General features: G+C 43.1%; 1 protein-coding gene across 1 annotated transcript in view; it reads left to right on the plus strand.

Annotated features, from left to right (window-relative positions):
• The window catches only part of rims3 (regulating synaptic membrane exocytosis 3), a 48926-nt gene that overhangs the window by 26994 nt on the left and 2200 nt on the right, over positions 1 to 19732 (plus strand). The window contains exons 2-4 of the mRNA XM_038987797.1: positions 5008 to 5149; positions 6206 to 6318; positions 11557 to 11658. Coding sequence (XP_038843725.1) covers positions 5008 to 5149; positions 6206 to 6318; positions 11557 to 11658 — 357 coding nt within the window. The remainder of the gene's footprint in view (positions 1 to 5007; positions 5150 to 6205; positions 6319 to 11556; positions 11659 to 19732) is intronic.

Genomic DNA, 19732 nt, shown 5'->3' on the forward strand with positions numbered 1-19732 from the left:
ACAGCAGAGATCTAGCAGGGAGATGCAGCAGAGATCTGGCAGGGAGATGCAGCAGAGATCTAGCAGGGAGATACAACAGAGATCTAGCAGGGAGATACAGCAGAGATCTAGCAGGGAGATGCAGCAGAGATCTAGCAGGGAGATACAACAGAGAACTAGCAGGGAGATACAGCAGAGAACTAGCAGGGAGATACAACAGAGAACTAGCCTGGGAGATACAGCAGAGATCTAGCAGGGAGATACAGCAGAGATCTAGCAGGGAGATATAGCAGAGAACTAGCAGGGAGATACAACAGAGAACTAGCAGGGAGATACAGCAGGGAACTAGCAGGGAGATACAACAGAGAACTAGCCTGGGAGATACAGCAGAGAACTAGCCAGGGAGATACAGCAGAGATCTAGCAGGGAGATACAGCAGAGAACTAGCCTGGGAGATGCAGCAGAGATCTAGCAGGGAGATACAGCAGAGAACTAGCCTGGGAGATACAACAGAGAACTAGCCAGGGAGATACAGCAGAGAACTAGCAGGGAGATGCAGCAGAGAACTAGCCTGGGAGATACAACAGAGAACTAGCCTGGGAGATACAGCAGAGAACTAGCAGGGAGATACAGCAGAGATCTAGCAGGGAGATACAGCAGAGAACTAGCCTGGGAGATGCAGCAGAGATCTAGCAAGGAGATACAGCAGAGAACTAGCCTGGGAGATACAACAGAGAACTAGCAGGGAGATACAGCAGAGAACTAGCAGGGAGATGCAGCAGAGAACTAGCCTGGGAGATACAACAGAGAACTAGCCTGGGAGATACAGCAGAGAACTAGCAGGGAGATGCAGCAGAGATCTAGCAGGGAGATACAGCAGAGAACTAGCCTGGGAGATGCAGCAGAGATCTAGCAGGGAGATACAGCAGAGAACTAGCCTGGGAGATGCAGCAGAGATCTAGCAGGGAGATACAGCAGAGAACTAGCCTGGGAGATACAACAGAGAACTAGCCAGGGAGATACAGCAGAGAACTAGCAGGGAGATGCAGCAGAGAACTAGCCTGGGAGATACAACAGAGAACTAGCCTGGGAGATACAGCAGAGAACTAGCCAGGGAGATACAGCAGAGATCTAGCAGGGAGATACAGCAGAGAACTAGCCTGGGAGATGCAGCAGAGATCTAGCAGGGAGATACAGCAGAGAACTAGCCTGGGAGATACAACAGAGAACTAGCAGGGAGATACAAAAGAGAACTAGCCTGGGAGATACAACAGAGAACCCTCAGGGAGATACAACAGAGAACTAGCAGGGAGATACAGCAGAGAACTAGCAGGGAGATACAACAGAGATCTAGCAGGGAGATACAGCAGAGAACTAGCAGGGAGATACAACAGAGATCTAGCAGGGAGATACAGCAGAGAACTAGCAGGGAGATACAGCAGAGAACTTGCAGGGAGATACAACAGAGAACTAGCAGGGAGATACAGCAGAGATCTAGCAGGGAGATACAGCAGAGAACTAGCAGGGAGATACAGCAGAGATCTAGCAGGGAGATACAACAGAGAACTAGCCTGGGAGATGCAGCAGAGAACTAGCAGGGAGATACAGCAGAGATCTAGCAGGGAGATACAGCAGACAACTAGCAGGGAGATACAACAGAGATCTAGCAGGAAGATACAGCAGAGATCTAGCAGGGAGATACAGCAGACAACCAGCAGGGAGATACAGCAGAGATCTAGCAGGGAGATACAGCAGAGATCTAGCAGGGAGATACAGCAGACAACTAGCAGGGAGATACAACAGAGATCTAGCAGGGAGATACAGCAGAGATCTAGCAGGGAGATACAACTTTGTAGCCTAGATCACATGCAGTGTGGTATAATTATGCTTACATCACCCTCAATTGCTCAAACACACACACACACACACACACACACACACACACACACACACACACACACACACACACACACACACACACACACACACACACACACACACACACTTCTCTGTGCCAGATGCCCTGAAAGCTGCTTGGGGGGTTAGTGAGCCAGCTCTCACCTTTTCTCCTTCAGTAAATACTTTCTCCTTACACTCCACCTTTACCCTCCCTCCTTCCTCATACATTAATCCTGTCCATTGCTGATTTGCTATGGTATGTTTGTGTGTGTGAGAGAGAGAGAGAGAGAGAGAGAGAGAGAGAGAGAGAGAGAGAGAGAGAGAGAGAGAGAGAGAGAGAGAGCGAGAGAAAGATGGAGAGATTATAGAGAGAATATAGAGAGAATATAGAGAGAATATAGAGAGAATATAGAGAGAATAAACAAGTTAGAGACTTGGTGGGAAAGACAGTGTGAGTGTAGAGGACAGGCCTCTAGTGGATCTTACAGGAACTGTAATGTGGATTGCTTGAGCACACGCACTACTAAACGGTGTCATCACACCTCTGTGTCAGCAGGCTTACTTGTCAACCGTACCACCGTGTGTGTGTGTGTGTGTGTGTGTGTGTGTGTGTGTGTGTGTGTGTGTGTGTGTGTGTGTGTGTGTGTGTGTGTGTGTGTGTGTGTGTGTGTGTGTGTGTGTGTGTGTGTGTGTGTGTGTGTGTGTGTGTGTGTGTGTCCATCTCCCTAATACACCTAACACAGGATCTCTGAACCTGTGTAGCCTACAACCGAGGCATAAAGTTTGCTTTTATTATACTGATCAAAAAGTGATAGTGTTGGTCCAATATTTTCTGAGCTGAAATAAAAGATCCCAGAAATGTTCCATACTCACAACAACGCTTATTTCTCTCAAATTATGTGAACAAATCTGTTTACAGCCCTGTTAGTGAGCATTGGTTTGCCAAGATAATCCATCCAACTGACAGGTGTGGCATTTCAAGGAACTGATTTAAACAGCATGATCATTACACAGGTGCACCTTCTGCTGGGGACAATAAAAGGCCACTCTAAAATTAGATTCATCACACAAAGCAATGCCACAAGTGTTGAGGGAGCGTGTGATTGGATGTTTGCCAGATAATTCCATGTTATTATCTCTACCATTAGTCGACCTCCAACGTCGTTTAAAATAATTAAAATGTAAAGAACGACCACAGACCACGCCACCTCAGACCCTCCACCTCCCAGGCCCAACCGTGGCTGCCCAACCCCAGCCCAGTCATGACAAATCCATAGATTAGGGCCTAATACATTTATTTCTATTGACTGATGTCCTTATTATGAACTGTAACTCAGTAAAAGCCTTATCGGAAGAATTGTTGGTGTGTTTATGTGTGTAATTATAAGTTGAAGAAATATAAAAGGAACAGCAGGTGATCCAATTAAGATCTGCTGATTATGGCTATCTGACATATTCTTTACACCTACAGAGAATATAGAGAGAATATAGAGATAATATAGCGATAATACAGAGATAATATACAGAGAATATAGAGAGAATATAGAGATAATATACAGAGAATATAGAGAGAATATAGAGATAATATACAGAGAATATAGAGAGAATATAGAGAGAATATAGTTAGAATATAGAGAGAATATAGAGAGAATATAGAGAGAATATAGAGAGAATATAGAGAGAATATAGAGAGAATAAAGAGAGAATAAAGAGAGAATATAGAGAGAATAAAGAGAGAATATAGAGAGAATATAGAGAGAATATAGAGAGAATATAGTGAGAATAAAGAGAGAATAAAGAGAGAATATAGAGAGAATATAGAGAGAATATAGAGAGAATAAAGAGAGAATATAGAGAGAATATAGAGAGAATATAGTGAGAATAAAGAGAGAATAAAGAGAGAATATAGAGAGAATATAGTGAGAATAAAGAGAGAATATAGTTAGAATATAGAGAGAATATAGTGAGAATAAAGAGAGAATAAAGAGAGAATATAGAGAGAATATAGTGAGAATAAAGTGAGAATATAGAGAGAATATAGTTAGAATAAAGAGAGAATATAGAGAGAATATAGAGAGAATATAGTTAGAATATAGAGATAATATAGAGAGAATAAAGAGAGAATATAGAGAGAATATAGAGAGAATATAGAGAGAATATAGAGAGAATATAGTTAGAATATAGAGATAATATAGAGAGAATATAGAGAGAATATAGAGAGAATATAGTTAGAATAAAGAGAGGATATAGAGAGAATATAGAGAGAATATAGTTAGAATATAGAGATAATATAGAGAGAATAAAGAGAGAATATAGAGAGAATATAGAGAGATTAAAGAGAGAATAAAGAGAGAATATAGAGAGAATATAGAGAGAATATAGTTAGAATAAAGAGAGAATATAGAGAGAATATAGAGAGAATATAGAGAGAATAAAGAGAGAATATAGAGAGAATATAGAGAGAATATAGAGAGAATAAAGAGAGAATATAGAGAGAATATAGAGAGAATAAAGAGAGAATATAGAGAGAATATAGTTAGAATATAGAGATAATATAGAGAGAATAAAGAGAGAATATAGTTAGAATATAGAGATAATATAGTTAGAATATAGAGATAATATAGAAAGAATAAAGAGAGAATATAGAGAGAATATAGAGAGAATATAGAGAGAATATAGTTAGAATATAGAGATAATATAGAGAGAATAAAGAGAGAATATAGAGAGAATATAGAGAGAATATAGTTAGAATAAAGAGAGAATATAGAGAAAATATAGAGAGAATATAGTTAGAATATAGAGATAATATAGAGAGAATAAAGAGAGAATATAGAGAGAATATAGAGAGAATATAGAGAGAATATAGAGAGAAAATAGTGAGAATAAAGAGAGAATATAGAGAGATTATAGAGAGAATATAGTTAGAATATAGTGAGAATATAGTGAGAATGAAGAGAGAATGAAGAGAGATTGAAGAGAGATTCAAGAGAGAATGAAGAGAGAATATAGAGATAATAAAGTGACTCAGTGTCAGATATAGTTACTAGAAGTCTTCAGAACGGTCTTGAGCGGTCCTTGAACCCCTAACCTTTAACTTTTATCCCCTGACCTCTGACCTCTTATCTCCAGAAGAACGAGTGAAGAAGCTGCGCGGTACGATCCGACGGAGCACGGAGACGGGCATCGCTGTGGAGATGAGGAACCGGGTCACACGACAGGGCAGCAAGGAGTCCACGGACGGCAGCACCAACTCCAACAGCTCTGACGGAACGTACGTTATTCATATATTACTAGTTCTGTAACTGCTGTACGTGAGCGCTGTACTGCCTGTACCCAGCGGACCACCTCTGGACCCCTACAGCGATGGTTCAGTCCATGTTGTAGTCCTCACTGTCTCCTGTACCCAGCGGACCACCTCTGGACCGCTACAGCTGTGGTTCAGTCCATGTTGTAGTCCTCACTGTCTCCTGTACCCAGCGGACCACCTCTGGACCCCTACAGCTGTGATTCAGTCCATGTTGTAGTCCTCACTGTCTCCTGTACCCAGCGGACCACCTCTGGACCCCTACAGCTGTGATTCAGTCCATGTTGTAGTCCTCACTGTCTCCTGTACCCAGCGGACCACCTCTGGACCCCTACAGCTGTGGTTCAGTCCATGTTGTAGTCCTCACTGTCTCCTGTACCCAGCGGACCACCTCTGGACCCCTACAGCTGTGATTCAGTCCATGTTGTAGTCCTCACTGTCTCCTGTACCCAGCGGACCACCTCTGGACCCCTACAGCTGTGGTTCAGTCCATGTTGTAGTCCACACTGTCTCCTGTACCCAGCGGACCACCTCTGGACCCCTACAGCTGTGGTTCAGTCCATGTTGTAGTCCTCACTGTCTCCTGTACCCAGCGGACCACCTCTGGACCGATACAGCTGTGGTACAGTCCATGTTGTAGTCCTCACTGTCTCCTGTACCCAGCGGACCACCTCTGGACCCCTACAGCTGTGGTTCAGTCCATATTGTAGTCCTCACTGTCTCCTGTACCCAGCGGACCACCTCTGGACCCCTACAGCTGTGATTCAGTCCATGTTGTAGTCCTCACTGTCTCCTGTACCCAGCGGACCACCTCTGGACCCCTACAGCTGTGATTCAGTCCATGTTGTAGTCCTCACTGTCTCCTGTACCCAGCGGACCACCTCTGGACCGCTACAGCTGTGATTCAGTCCATGTTGTAGTCCTCACTGTCTCCAGCTACCTTACTGCTACATGTCATTAAACCACCATCCGTCCATCCATCACTCATTCTATTCCTTTCTCTCTCTCTCTTTCTCTCTCTAGGTTTATCTTCCCCCCTACTCGCATGGGTCCAGAGAGCCAGTTTAGTGACTTCCTGGATGGACTAGGCCCCGCCCAGATCGTAGGCCGACAGACATTAGCCACACCCTCCATGGGTAAGTCAAATCATTGGAGTCTCTCTGTCTGGAAACAGCTTCTGTGATGTGATAATATAATATATGCCAAGACGCCATTACTATAGCTCCTCCACCCTTTGTGTTTGCTGATCGTCAGATACCAGACGGTGTATGAATATATGGATGGCTCTACATTAGATACCAGATGGTGTATGAATATGGAGATGGCTCTACATTAGATACCAGATGGTGTATGAATATGGGGATGGCTCTACATTAGATACCAGATGGTGTATGAATACAGGGATGACTCTACATTAGATACCAGATGGTGTATGAATATGGGGATGGCTCTACATTAGATACCAGATGGTGTATGAATATGGGGATGGCGCTACATTAGATACCAGATGGTGTATGAATATGGGGATGGCTCTACATTAGATACCAGACGGTGTATGAATATGGGGATGGCTCTACATTAGATACCAGATGGTGTATGAATATGGGGATGGCTCTACATTAGATACCAGATGGTGTATGAATATGGGGATGGCGCTACATTAGATACCAGATGGTGTATGAATATGGGGATGGCTCTACATTAGATACCAGATGGTGTATGAATATGGAGATGGCTCTACATTAGATACCAGATGGTGTATGAATATGGGGATGGCTCTACATTAGATACCAGATGGTGTATGAATAGGGGGATGGCTCTACATTAGATACCAGATGGTGTATGAATATGGGGATGGCTCTACATTAGATACCAGATGGTGTATGAATATGGGGATGGCTCTACATTAGATACCAGATGGTGTATGAATACAGGGATGACTCTACATTAGATACCAGATGGTGTATGAATATGGGGATGGCTCTACATTAGATACCAGATGGTGTATGAATATGGGGATGGCTCTACATTAGATACCAGATGGTGTATGAATAGGGGGATGGCTCTACATTAGATACCAGATGGTGTATGAATATGGGGATGGCTCTACATTAGATACCAGATGGTGTATGAATATGGGGATGGCTCTACATTAGATACCAGATGGTGTATGAATAGGGGGATGGCTCTACATTAGATACCAGATGGTGTATGAATATGGGGATGGCTCTACATTAGATACCAGATGGTGTATGAATACAGGGATGACTCTACATTAGATACCAGATGGTGTATGAATATGGGGATGGCTTGTAACGATTTCTCTCCTCCTCTTCGTCTGAAGAGGAGGAGTAGGGATCAGACCAAAACGCAGCGTTGTATGAAGACATGATGAATATTTATTAAAGCAAAGACGAACACGAAAAAACACTTGGAAAATTACAAAACAACAAAACGACGTAGACAGACCTGAACATGTGAACTTACATAAACACGAAGAACGCACGAACAGGAACAGACTAACCAAACGAACGAAAACGAAACAGTCCCGTGTGGTGCGACAGACACAGACACAGGAACAATCACCCACAAACAAACAGTGAGAACAGCCTACCTTAATATGGTTCTCAATCAGAGGAAACGTAAAACACCTGTCCCTGATTGAGAACCATATCAGGCCAATAGACAAATAACCTAAACATAGAAACACATAACATAGAATGCCCACCCCAGCTCACGCCCTGACCAACTAAACACATACAAAAACAAGGAAAACAGGTCAGGAACGTGACATGGCTCTACATTAGATACCAGATGGTGTATGAATATGGGGATGGCGCTACATTAGATACCAGATGGTGTATGAATATGGGGATGGCTCTACATTAGATACCAGATGGTGTATGAATATGGGGATGGCGCTACATTAGATACCAGATGGTGTATGAATATGGGGATGGCTCTACATTAGATACCAGATGGTGTATGAATATGGGGATGGCTCTACATTAGATACCAGATGGTGTATGAATATGGGATGGCTCTACATTAGATACCAGATGGTGTATGAATATATGGGATGGCTCTACATAGATACCAGATGGTGTATGAATATGGGGATGGCTCTACATTAGCTACCAGATGGTGTATGAATATGGGGATGGCTCTACATCTAGATACCAGTATGGTGTGTATGAATACAGGGATGGCTCTACATTAGATACCAGATGGTGTATGAATATGGGATGCTCTACATAGATACCAGATGGTGTATGAATATGGGGATGGCTCTACATTAGATACCAGATGGTGTATGAATATGGGGATGGCTCTACATTAGATACCAGATGGTGTATGAATATGGGGATGGCTCTACATTAGATACCAGATGGTGTATGAATATGGGGATGGCTCTACATTAGATACCAGATGGTGTATGAATATGGGGATGGCTCTACATTAGATACCAGATGGTGTATGAATAGGGGGATGGCTCACATTAGATGACAGATGCTGTATGACTATGGGGATGGCGTTAACGATTTCTCTCCTCCTCTTCGTCTGAAGAGGAGGAGTAGGGATCAGACCAAAACGCAGCGTTGTATGAAGACATGATGAATATTTATTAAAGCAAGACGAACACGAAAAAACACTTGGAAAATTACAAAACAACAAACGACGTAGACAGACCTGAACATGTGAACTTACATAAACACGAAAACGCACGAACAGGAACAGACTAACCAAACACGAAAACGAAACAGTCCCGTGTGGTGCGACAGACACAGACACAGGAACAATCACCCACAACAAACAGTGAGAACAGCCTACCTAATATGGTTCTCAATCAGAGGAAACGTAAAACACCTGTCCCTGATTGAGAACCATATCAGGCCAATAGACAAATAACCTAAACATAGAAACACATAACATAGAATGCCCACCCCAGCTCACCCCTGACCAACTAAACACATACAAAAACAAGGAAAACAGGTCAGGAACGTGACATGGCTCTACATTAGATACCAGATGGTGTATGAATATGGGATGGCGCTACATTAGATACCAGATGGTGTATGAATATGGGGATGGCTCTACTTAGATACCATGGTGTATGAATATGGGGATGGCGCTACATTAGATACCAGATGGTGTATGAATATGGGGATGGCTCTACATTAGATACCAGATGGTGTATGAATATGGGGATGGCTCTACATTAGATACCAGATGGTGTATGAATATGGGGTGGCTCTACATTAGATACCAGATGGTGTATGAATATGGGGATGGCTCTACATTAGATACCAGATGGTGTATGAATATGGGGATGGCTCTACATTAGATACCAGATGGTGTATGAATATGGGGATGGCTCTACATTAGATACCAGATGGTGTATGAATACAGGGATGACTCTACATTAGATACCAGATGGTGTATGAATTGGGGATGGCTCTACATTAGATACCATGGTGTATGAATATGGGGATGGCTCTACATTAGATACCAGATGGTGTATGAATAGGGGATGGCTCTACATTAGATACCAGATGGTGTATGAATATGGGGATGGCTCTACATTAGATACCAGATGGTGTATGAATATGGGGATGGCTCTACATTAGATACCAGATGGTGTATGAATAGGGGATGGCTCTACATTAGATACCAGATGGTGTATGAATATGGGGATGGCTCTACATTAGATACCAGATGGTGTATGAATACAGGGATGACTCTACATTAGATACCAGATGGTGTATGAATATGGGGATGGCTTGTAACGATTTCTCTCCTCCTCTTCGTCTGAAGAGGAGGAGTAGGGATCAGACCAAAACGCAGCGTTGTATGAAGACATGATGAATATTTATTAAAGCAAAGACGAACACGAAAAAACACTTGGAAAATTACAAAACAACAAAACGACGTAGACAGACCTGAACATGTGAACTTACATAAACACGAAGAACGCACGAACAGGAACAGACTAACCAAACGAACGAAAACGAAACAGTCCCGTGTGGTGCGACAGACACAGACACAGGAACAATCACCCACAAACAAACAGTGAGAACAGCCTACCTTAATATGGTTCTCAATCAAGGAAACGTAAAACACCTGTCCCTGATTGAGAACCATATCAGGCCAATAGACAAATAACCTAAACATAGAAACACATAACATAGAATGCCCACCCCAGCTCACGCCCTGACCAACTAAACACATACAAAAACAAGGAAAACAGGTCAGGAACGTGACATGGCTCTACATTAGATACCAGATGTTGTATGAATATGGGATGGCGCTACATTAGATCCAGATGGTGTATGAATATGGGGATGGCTCTACATTAGATACCAGATGGTGTATGAATATGGGGATGGCGCTACATTAGATACCAGATGGTGTATGAATATGGGGATGGCTCTACATTAGATACCAGATGGTGTATGAATATGGGGATGGCTCTACATTAGATACCAGATGGTGTATGAATATGGGGATGGCGCTACATTAGATACCAGATGGTGTATGAATATGGGGATGGCTCTACAATAGATACCAGATGGTGTATGAATATGGGGATGGCTCTACATTAGATACCAGATGGTGTATGAATACGGGGATGGCTCTACATTAGATACCAGATGGTGTATTAAATATGGGGATGGCTCTACATTAGATACCAGATGGTGTATGAATATGGGGATGGCGCTACATTAGATACCAGATGGTGTATGAATACGGGGATGGCTCTACAATAGATACCAGATGGTGTATGAATATGGGAATGGCTCTACATTAGATACCAGATGGTGTATGAATACGGGGATGGCTCTACATTAGATACCAGATGGTGTATTAAATATGGGGATGGCGCTACATTAGATACCAGACGGTGTATGAATATGGGGATGGCTCTACATTAGATACCAGATGGAGTATGAATATGGGGATGGCTCTGCATTAGATACCAGATGGTGTATGAATATGGGGATGGCTCTACATTAGATACCAGATGGTGTATGAATATGGGGATGGCTTTACATATTTAATACATTTTATGAAGGTAAGTAAATATGAGTATTCTATGCCTAAATCACTTGATAAATCATTGTGAGGACAGTGGAACAGATGTTAAAACAGACTACATGCTTTCTGTCTCCCCCTGCTGATCAACAGTGGTACTGCATGCTGAAACTACACTTTCTGATCAGATACTGCATCATAATATGGCCAGAATGTAACCTGATCTGACCTGGAGAAGGGTTCTGGCCTATAACTAGGCACAGAGCTTTTCCTGGCCAGGTTACATACTAAGTAAAATCATCTGCCCCTAAACATGAGGAGTGTGTGTTTTCCTCATGTAGGTGACGTCCATGTGGGTATGGTGGACAGAGGAGGCCAGATAGAGGTGGAGATCAACCAGGCCAGGGGACTGACCCCTAAACCAGGGTCAAAGAACATCCCAGGTACAACACAAAACAACAGAACTTTATTGTTCATTTAATCATCCCAGGTACATAAAAAACATTCATAACTATATTGTTAATCACAGGTACAATACAAACCTACATAACTTTATTGTTCATTTGCGGTACAATACAAACCTACATAACTTTATTGTTAATCACGGGTACAATACAAAGCTACATAACTTTATTGTTCATTTGAGGTGCAATACAAACCTACATAACTGTATTGTTAATCACAGGTACAATACAAACCTACATAACTTTAATGTTCAGTTGATGTACAATACAAACCTACATAACTGTATTGTTAATCACAGGTACAATACAAACCTACATAACTTTATTGTTCATCCCAGGTACAATACAAACTGACAGAACTTTATTGTTAATCACAGGTACAATACAAACCTACATAACTTTATTGTTCATCACAGGTACAATACAAACCTACATAACTGTATTGTTCATCACAGGTACAATACAAACCTACATAACTTTATTGTTCATTACAGGTACAAATCAAACCTACATAACTTTTTTGTTCATCCCAGGTACAATACAAACCTACAGAACTTTGTTGTTCATTCATTCATCCCAGGTATATAAAAAACCTACATAACTTTATTGTTCATCACAGGTACAATACAAACCTACATAACTTTATTGTTCATCTCAGTTACAATACAAACCTACATAACTTTATTGTTAATTACATGTACAATACAAACCTACATAACTTTATTGTTAATGACAGGTACAATACAAACCTACATAACTTTATTGTTAATCACAGGTACAATACAAACCTACATAACTTTATTGTTCATTTAAGGTACAATACAAACCTACATAACTGTATTGTTCATTACAGGTACAATACAAACCTACAGAACTTTATTGTTAGTTTATTCATCCCAGGTACATAAAAAACCTACATAACTTTATTGTTCATCACAGGTACAATACAAACCTACATAACTTTATTGTTCATCTCAGGTACAATACAAACCTACATATCTTTATTGTTAATCACAGGTACAATACAAACCTACATAACTTTATTGTTCATTTGAGGTACAATACAAACCTACATAACTTTATTGTTAATCACAGGTACAATACAAACCTACATAACTGTATTGTTAATTTCCTGTACAATACAAACCTACAGAACTTTATTGTTAATCACACGTACAATACAAACCTACAGAACTTTATTGTTCATTACAGGTACAATACTAACCTACAGAACTTTATTGTTCTTATATTCATCCCAGGTACATAAAAAACCTACATAACTTTATTGTTCATCAAAGGTACAACACAAAACTACATAACTTTATTGTTCGTCTCTGGAACAATACAAACCTACATAACTTTATGAAAAAGAAAGGAGGACCAAGGCACTCTTCATCAAATTAATTAAAATGCCTTTGTTCAATGGAACAACATATTTTAAACTAATTTCGGCTGCATGGCATTCGTCAGGAAGTACAAAAATACGATAATTCTGTCTTATTTTTTCTTTCTTTTTTTCCCCAATCAACCCTGATTGAAGAGGGAGTGGTTACAGAATACACAATACTATACATTCAGAAGTGAAATAGATATGTTATCCAAATGCATATTAAGGTTAAAAGTATTAGAGCTATTAGACAATACGAAGTAGTCCTAGCCTTGAATAGGAGGGCAAAATGGTGAGAGTTGGAGAGACATACATTTTATAGTACACTAGATCACAGCCAACATGGACCACAGCAGTCCAAACATGACAGAGGGCAATAGGGCAATGTGTCCACTAGATCACAGCCAACATGGACCACAGCAGTCCAAACATGGCAGAGGGCAATAGGGCAATGTGTCCACTAGATCACAGCCAACATGGACCACAGCAGTCCAAACATAGCAGAGGGCAATAGGGCAATGTGTCCACTAGATCACAGCCAACATGGACCACAGCAGTCCAAACATAGCAGAGGGCAATAGGGCAATGTGTCCACTAGATCACAGCCAACATGGACCACAGCGGTCCAAACATGGCAGAGGGCAATAGGGCAATGTGTCCACTAGATCACAGCCAACATGGACCACAGCAGTCCAAACATAGCAGAGGGCAATAGGGCAATGTGTCCACTAGATCACAGCCAACATGGACCACAGCAGTCCAAACATGGCAGAGGGCAATAGGGCAATGTGTCCACTAGATCACAGCCAACATGGACCACAGCAGTCCAAACATGGTAGAGGGCAATAGGGCAATGTGTCCACTAGATCACAGCCAACATGGACCACAGCAGTCCAAACATGGCAGAGGGCAATAGGGTAATGTGTCCACTAGATCACAGCCAACATGGACCACAGCAGTCCAAACATGGCAGAGGGCAATAGGGCAATGTGTCCACTAGATCACAGCCAACATGGACCACAGCAGTCCAAACATGGCAGAGGGCAATAGGGAAATGTGTCCACTAGATCACAGCCAACATGGACCACAGCAGTCCAAACATGGCAGAGGGCAATAGGGCAATGTGTCCACTAGATCACAGCCAACATGGACCACAGCAGTCCAAACATAGCAGAGGGCAATAGGGCAATGTGTCCACTAGATCACAGCCAACATGGACCACAGCAGTCCAAACATAGCAGAGGGCAATGTGTCCACAAGATGACAGCGAAGGGACCACAAAGACCCTACTTGAATGTTGAGAAATCCATATCTTTATTTAAACCAGGATACTTAGTGGCCTGTAGATTGAAATCCATATCTTTATTTAAACCAGGATACTTAGTGGCCTGTAGATTGAAAATCCATATCTTTATTTAAACCAGGATACTTAGTGGCCTGTAGATTGAAATCCATATCTTTATTTAAACCAGGATACTTAGTGGCCTGTAGATTGAAATCCATATCTTTATTTAAACCAGGATACTTAGTGGCCTGTAGATTGAAAATCCATATCTTTATTTAAACCAGGATACTTAGTGGCCTGTAGATTGTAAATCCATATCTTTATTTAAACCAGGATACTTAGTGGCCTGTAGATTGAAAATCCATATCTTTATTTAAACCAGGATACTTAGTGGCCTGTAGATTGAAAATCCATATCTTTATTTAAACCAGGATACTTAGTGGCCTGTAGATTGAAAATCCATATCTTTATTTAAACCAGGGTACTTAGTGGCCTGTAGTTTGTAAATCCATATCTCCATTTAAACCAGGGTATTTAGTGGCCTGTAGTTTGTAAATCCATATCTTCATTTAAACCAGGGTACTTAGTGGCCTGTAGTTTGTAAATCCATATCTCCATTTAAACCAGGGTACTTAGTGGCCTGTAGTTTGTAATCCATATCTTCATTTAAACCAGGGTATTTAGTGGCCTGTAGTTTGTAAATCCATATCTTCATTTAAACCAGGGTACTTAGTAGCCTGTAGATTGTAAATCCATATCTTCATTTAAACCAGGATACTTAGTGGCCTGTAGTTTGTAAATCCATATCTTCATTTAAACCAGGGTTCTTAGTGGCCTGTAGTTTGTAAATCCATATCTTCATTTAAACCAGGGTATTTAGTGGCCTGTAGATTGTAAATCCATATCTTCATTTAAACCAGGGTACTTAGTGGCCTGTAGATTGTAAATCCATATCTTCATTTAAACCAGGGTACTTAGTGGCCTGTAGTTTGTAAATGAATATCTTCATTTAAACCAGGGTACTTAGTGGCCTGTAATTTGTAAATCAATATCTTCATTTAAACCAGGGTACTTAGTGGCCTGTAGTTTGTAAATCAATATCTTCATTTAAACCAGGGTACTTAGTGGCCTGTAGTTTGTAAATCAATATCTTCATTTAAACCAGGGTACTTAATGGGCTGTAGTTTGTAAATCCATGTCTTCATTTAAACCAGGGTTCTTAGTGGCCTGTAGTTTGTAAATCCATATCTTCATTTAAACCAGGGTATTTAGTGGCCTGTAGTTTGTAAATCCATATCTCCATTTAAACCAGGGTATTTAGTGGCCTGTAGTTTGTAAATCCATATCTTCATTTAAACCAGGGTATTTAGTGGCCTGTAGTTTGTAAATCCATGTCTTCATTTAAACCAGGGTACTTAGTGGCCTGTAGTTTGTAAATCCATATCTCCATTTAGACCAGGGTACTTAGTGGCCTGTAGTTTGTAAACCCATATCTTCATTTAAACCAGGGTATTTAGTGGCCTGTAGTTTGTAAATCCATATCTTCATTTAAACCAGGGTATTTAGTGGCCTGTAGTTTGTAAATCCATATCTTAATTTAAACCAGGGTACTTAGTGGCCTGTAGTTTGTAAATCCATATCTTCATTTAAACCAGGGTACTTAGTGTCCTGTAGTTTGTAAATACATGTCTTCATTTAAACCAGGGTACTTAGTGGCCTGTAGTTTGTAAATCCATATATTCATTTAAACCAGGGTATTTAGTGGCCTGTAGTTTGTAAATCCATATCTCCATTTAAACCAGGGTACTTAGTGGCCTGTAGTTTGTAATCCATATCTTCATTTAAACCAGGGTACTTAGTGGCCTGTAGTTTGTAAATCCTTATCTCCATTTAAACCAGGGTATTTAGTGGCCTGTAGTTTGTAAATCCATATCTCCATTTAAACCAGGGTACTTAGTGGCCTGTAGTTTGTAAATCCATATCTTCATTTAAACCAGGGTACTTAGTGGCCTGTAGTTTGTAATCCATATCTTCATTTAAACCAGGATACTTAGTGGCCTGTAGTTTGTAAATCCATATCTTCATTTAAACTGGGTACTTAGTGGCCTGTAGTTTGTAAATCCATATCTTCATTTAAACCAGGGTACTTAGTGGCCTGTAGTTTGTAATCCATATCTTCATTTAAACCAGGGTATTTAGTGGCCTGTAGTTTGTAATCCATATCTTCATTTAAACCAGGATACTTAGTGGCCTGTAGTTTGTAATCCATATCTTTATTTAAACCAGGGTACTTAGTGGCCTGTAGTTTGTAAATCCATATCTTCATTTAAACCAGGGTACTTAGTGGCCTGTAGTTTGTAAATCCATATCTCCATTTAAACCAGGGTACTTAGTGGCCTGTAGTTTGTAAATCCATATCTTCATTTAAACCAGGGTACTTAGTGGCCTGTAGATTGTAATCCATATCTTCATTTAAACCAGGGTACTTAGTGGCCTGTAGTTTGTAAATCCATATCTTCATTTAAACCAGGGTACTTATTGGCCTGTAGGTTGTAAATCCATATCTTTATTTAAACCAGGATACTTAGTGGCCTGTAGATTGAAAATCCATATCTTTATTTAAACCAGGATACTTAGTGGCCTGTAGATTGAAAATCCATATCTTTATTTAAACCAGGATACTTAGTGGCCTGTAGATTGAAAATCCCAAAACTTTCCCTTTGGTTTAGTTGTTTAAGACGGTCCCCTGTTTTACCCAAACGCCTACGAGTAGAGGGAGGAAGGACCTCAGCTATAGGCTCTCCATCTTCTTTTGGATGTGAGACATGTCCCTGTGTGTGTCTGTATCCCCGCTCTACCGCCCCTTACCTACCTCTATCCTTCCTTACCTCCCTCTAGTCCCCCCATACCTCAATCTAGCCCCCCCTTACCTCCCTCTAGCCCCCCCTTACCTCAATCTAGCCCCGCCTTACCTCCCTCTATCCTTCCTTTACCTCCCTCTATCGCTCCTTACCTACCTCCATCACTCCTTTCCTCCCTCTATCCCCCTTACCTCCCTCTAGCCCGTCTTACCTCCCTCTAGCCCCCCCTTACCTCCCTCTAGCCCCTCCATACCTCCCTCTAGCCCCCCATACCTCCCTCTAGCCCCCCCTTACCTCAATCTAGCCCCGCCTTACCTCCCTCTATCCTTCCTTTACCTCCCTCTATCGCTCCTTACCTACCTCCATCACTCCTTTCCTCCCTCTATCCCCCTTACCTCCCTCTAGCCCGTCTTACCTCCCTCTAGCCCCCCCTTACCTCCCTCTAGCCCCTCCATACCTCCCTCTAGCCCCCCTTACCTCCCTCTAGCCCCTCCTTACCTCCCTCCAGCCCCCCTTACCCTCTAGCCCCCCCTTACCTCCCTCTAGCCCCTCCTTTCCTCCCTCTAGCCCCCCTTACCTCCCTCTACCCCCCCATACCTCCCTCTAGCCCCCCTTACCTCCCTCTAGCCCCCCCTTACCTCAATCTAGCCACGCCTTACCTCCCTCTATCCTTCCTTTACCTCCCTCTATCGCTCCTTACCTACCTCCATCACTCCTTTCCTCCCTCTATCCCCCTTACCTCCCTCTAGCCCGTCTTACCTCCCTCTAGCCCCCCCTTACCTCCCTCTAGCCCCTCCATACCTCCCTCTAGCCCCCCTTACCTCCCTCTAGCCCCTCCTTACCTCCCTCCAGCCCCCCTTACCCTCTAGCCCCCCCTTACCTCCCTCTAGCCCCTCCTTTCCTCCCTCTAGCCCCCCTTACCTCCCTCTACCCCCCCATACCTCCCTCTAGCCCCCCTTACCTCCCTCTAGCCCCCCTTCACTCCCTCTAGCCCCCCTTACCTCCCTCTAGCCCCTCCTTACCTACCTCTATCCTTCCTTACCTCCCTCCATCACTCCTTTCCTCCCTCTATCCCTCCGTACCCCTGTATCCCCCCTTACCTCCCTCTATCCCTACTCACCTCCCTCTAGCCCCTCCTTAACCTTCTCTAGCACCCCCTTACCTCCCTCTAGCCCCTCCTTACCTCCCTCTAGCCCCTCCTTACCTCCCTCTAGCTCCTCCTTACCTCCCTTTAGCCCCTCCTTACCTCCTTCTAGCCCCTCCTTACCTCCCTCTAGCCCCTCCTTACCTCCCTCTAGCCCCTCCTTACCTCCCTCTAGCTCCTCCTTTCCTCCCTCTATCCCTCCTTACCCCCCTCTAGCTCCCCCTTACCTCCCTCTAGCCCCTCCTTACCTCCCTCTAGCCCCTCCTTACCTCCCTCTAGCTCCTCCTTACCTCCCTCTAGCCCCTCCTTACCTCCTTCTAGCCCCTCCTTACCGCCCTCTAGCCCCTCCTTACCTCCCTCTAGCCCCTCCTTACCTCCCTCTAGCTCCTCCTTTCCTCCCTCTATCCCTCCTTACCCCCCTCTAGCTCCCCCTTACCTCCTTCTAGCCCCTCCTTACCTCCCTCTAGCCCCTGCTTACCTCCCTCTATCCTTCCTTACCCCCCTCTATCCCTCCTTTCCTCTCTCTATCCCCCCTTACCTCTTACATGTCCCTTTGTGTGAGAGTGTGTGTCTGTATCCCCTCTCTATCCCTCCTTACCTCCTTCTAGCCCCCCTTACCTCCCTCTATCCCCCCCTTCACTCCCTCTAGCCCCTCCTTACCTCCATCCCAAGGCGGGGGGCAAAGTACGGCCTCGAGACATAAAATGTAAATTTAAAATAAAATAACTGTTTAAATTTTTTTTACCTTTTTTAAATCCTTTTTTTCTCCCCCAATTTCGTGGAATCCAATTGGTAGTTACAGTCTTGTCTCATCACTGCAACTCCCGTATAGACTCAGGAGAGGGGCGAAGGTCGAGAGCCAGGCATCCTCCGAAGCACAACCCGGCCAAGCCGCACTGCTTCTTGACACAATGCCCGCTTAACCCAGAAGCCAGCCGCACCAATGTGTCGGAAGAAACACCGTACACCTGGCGACCGTGTCAGTGTGCGCCCGGCCCGCCACAGGAGTCACTAGAGCGCAATGGGACAAGGACATCCCGGCCGGCCAAACGCTCCTTTAACCCAGGTGACGCTGGGCCAATTGTGCATCGCCTCACGGGTCTCCCGGTCGCGGCCAGTTGAGGCACAGCCCGGGATCGAAGTCAAATCTGTAGTGATGCCTCAAGCATTGCAATGCCTGAGACTGCTGAGGCCCACCCCTTTCCGAATTGAGGCCGGAACGTGATCAATACCCATAGCCTTACCATGGGGTAGTCTTCATTGGCTACCCGTGTGGCGTACTTGTTTTCCGCTAGGCGGTCTTGAAGACGTTTCTTTTGTCCGTCCAAATGTAGAACACTGTGGACATTCCAATCTGTAGATGACGTTAGTCCTTT

This window comes from Salvelinus namaycush, unplaced genomic scaffold (assembly GCF_016432855.1).
Source record: "Salvelinus namaycush isolate Seneca unplaced genomic scaffold, SaNama_1.0 Scaffold857, whole genome shotgun sequence".
NCBI classification, from domain to species: Eukaryota; Metazoa; Chordata; class Actinopteri; order Salmoniformes; family Salmonidae; genus Salvelinus; species Salvelinus namaycush.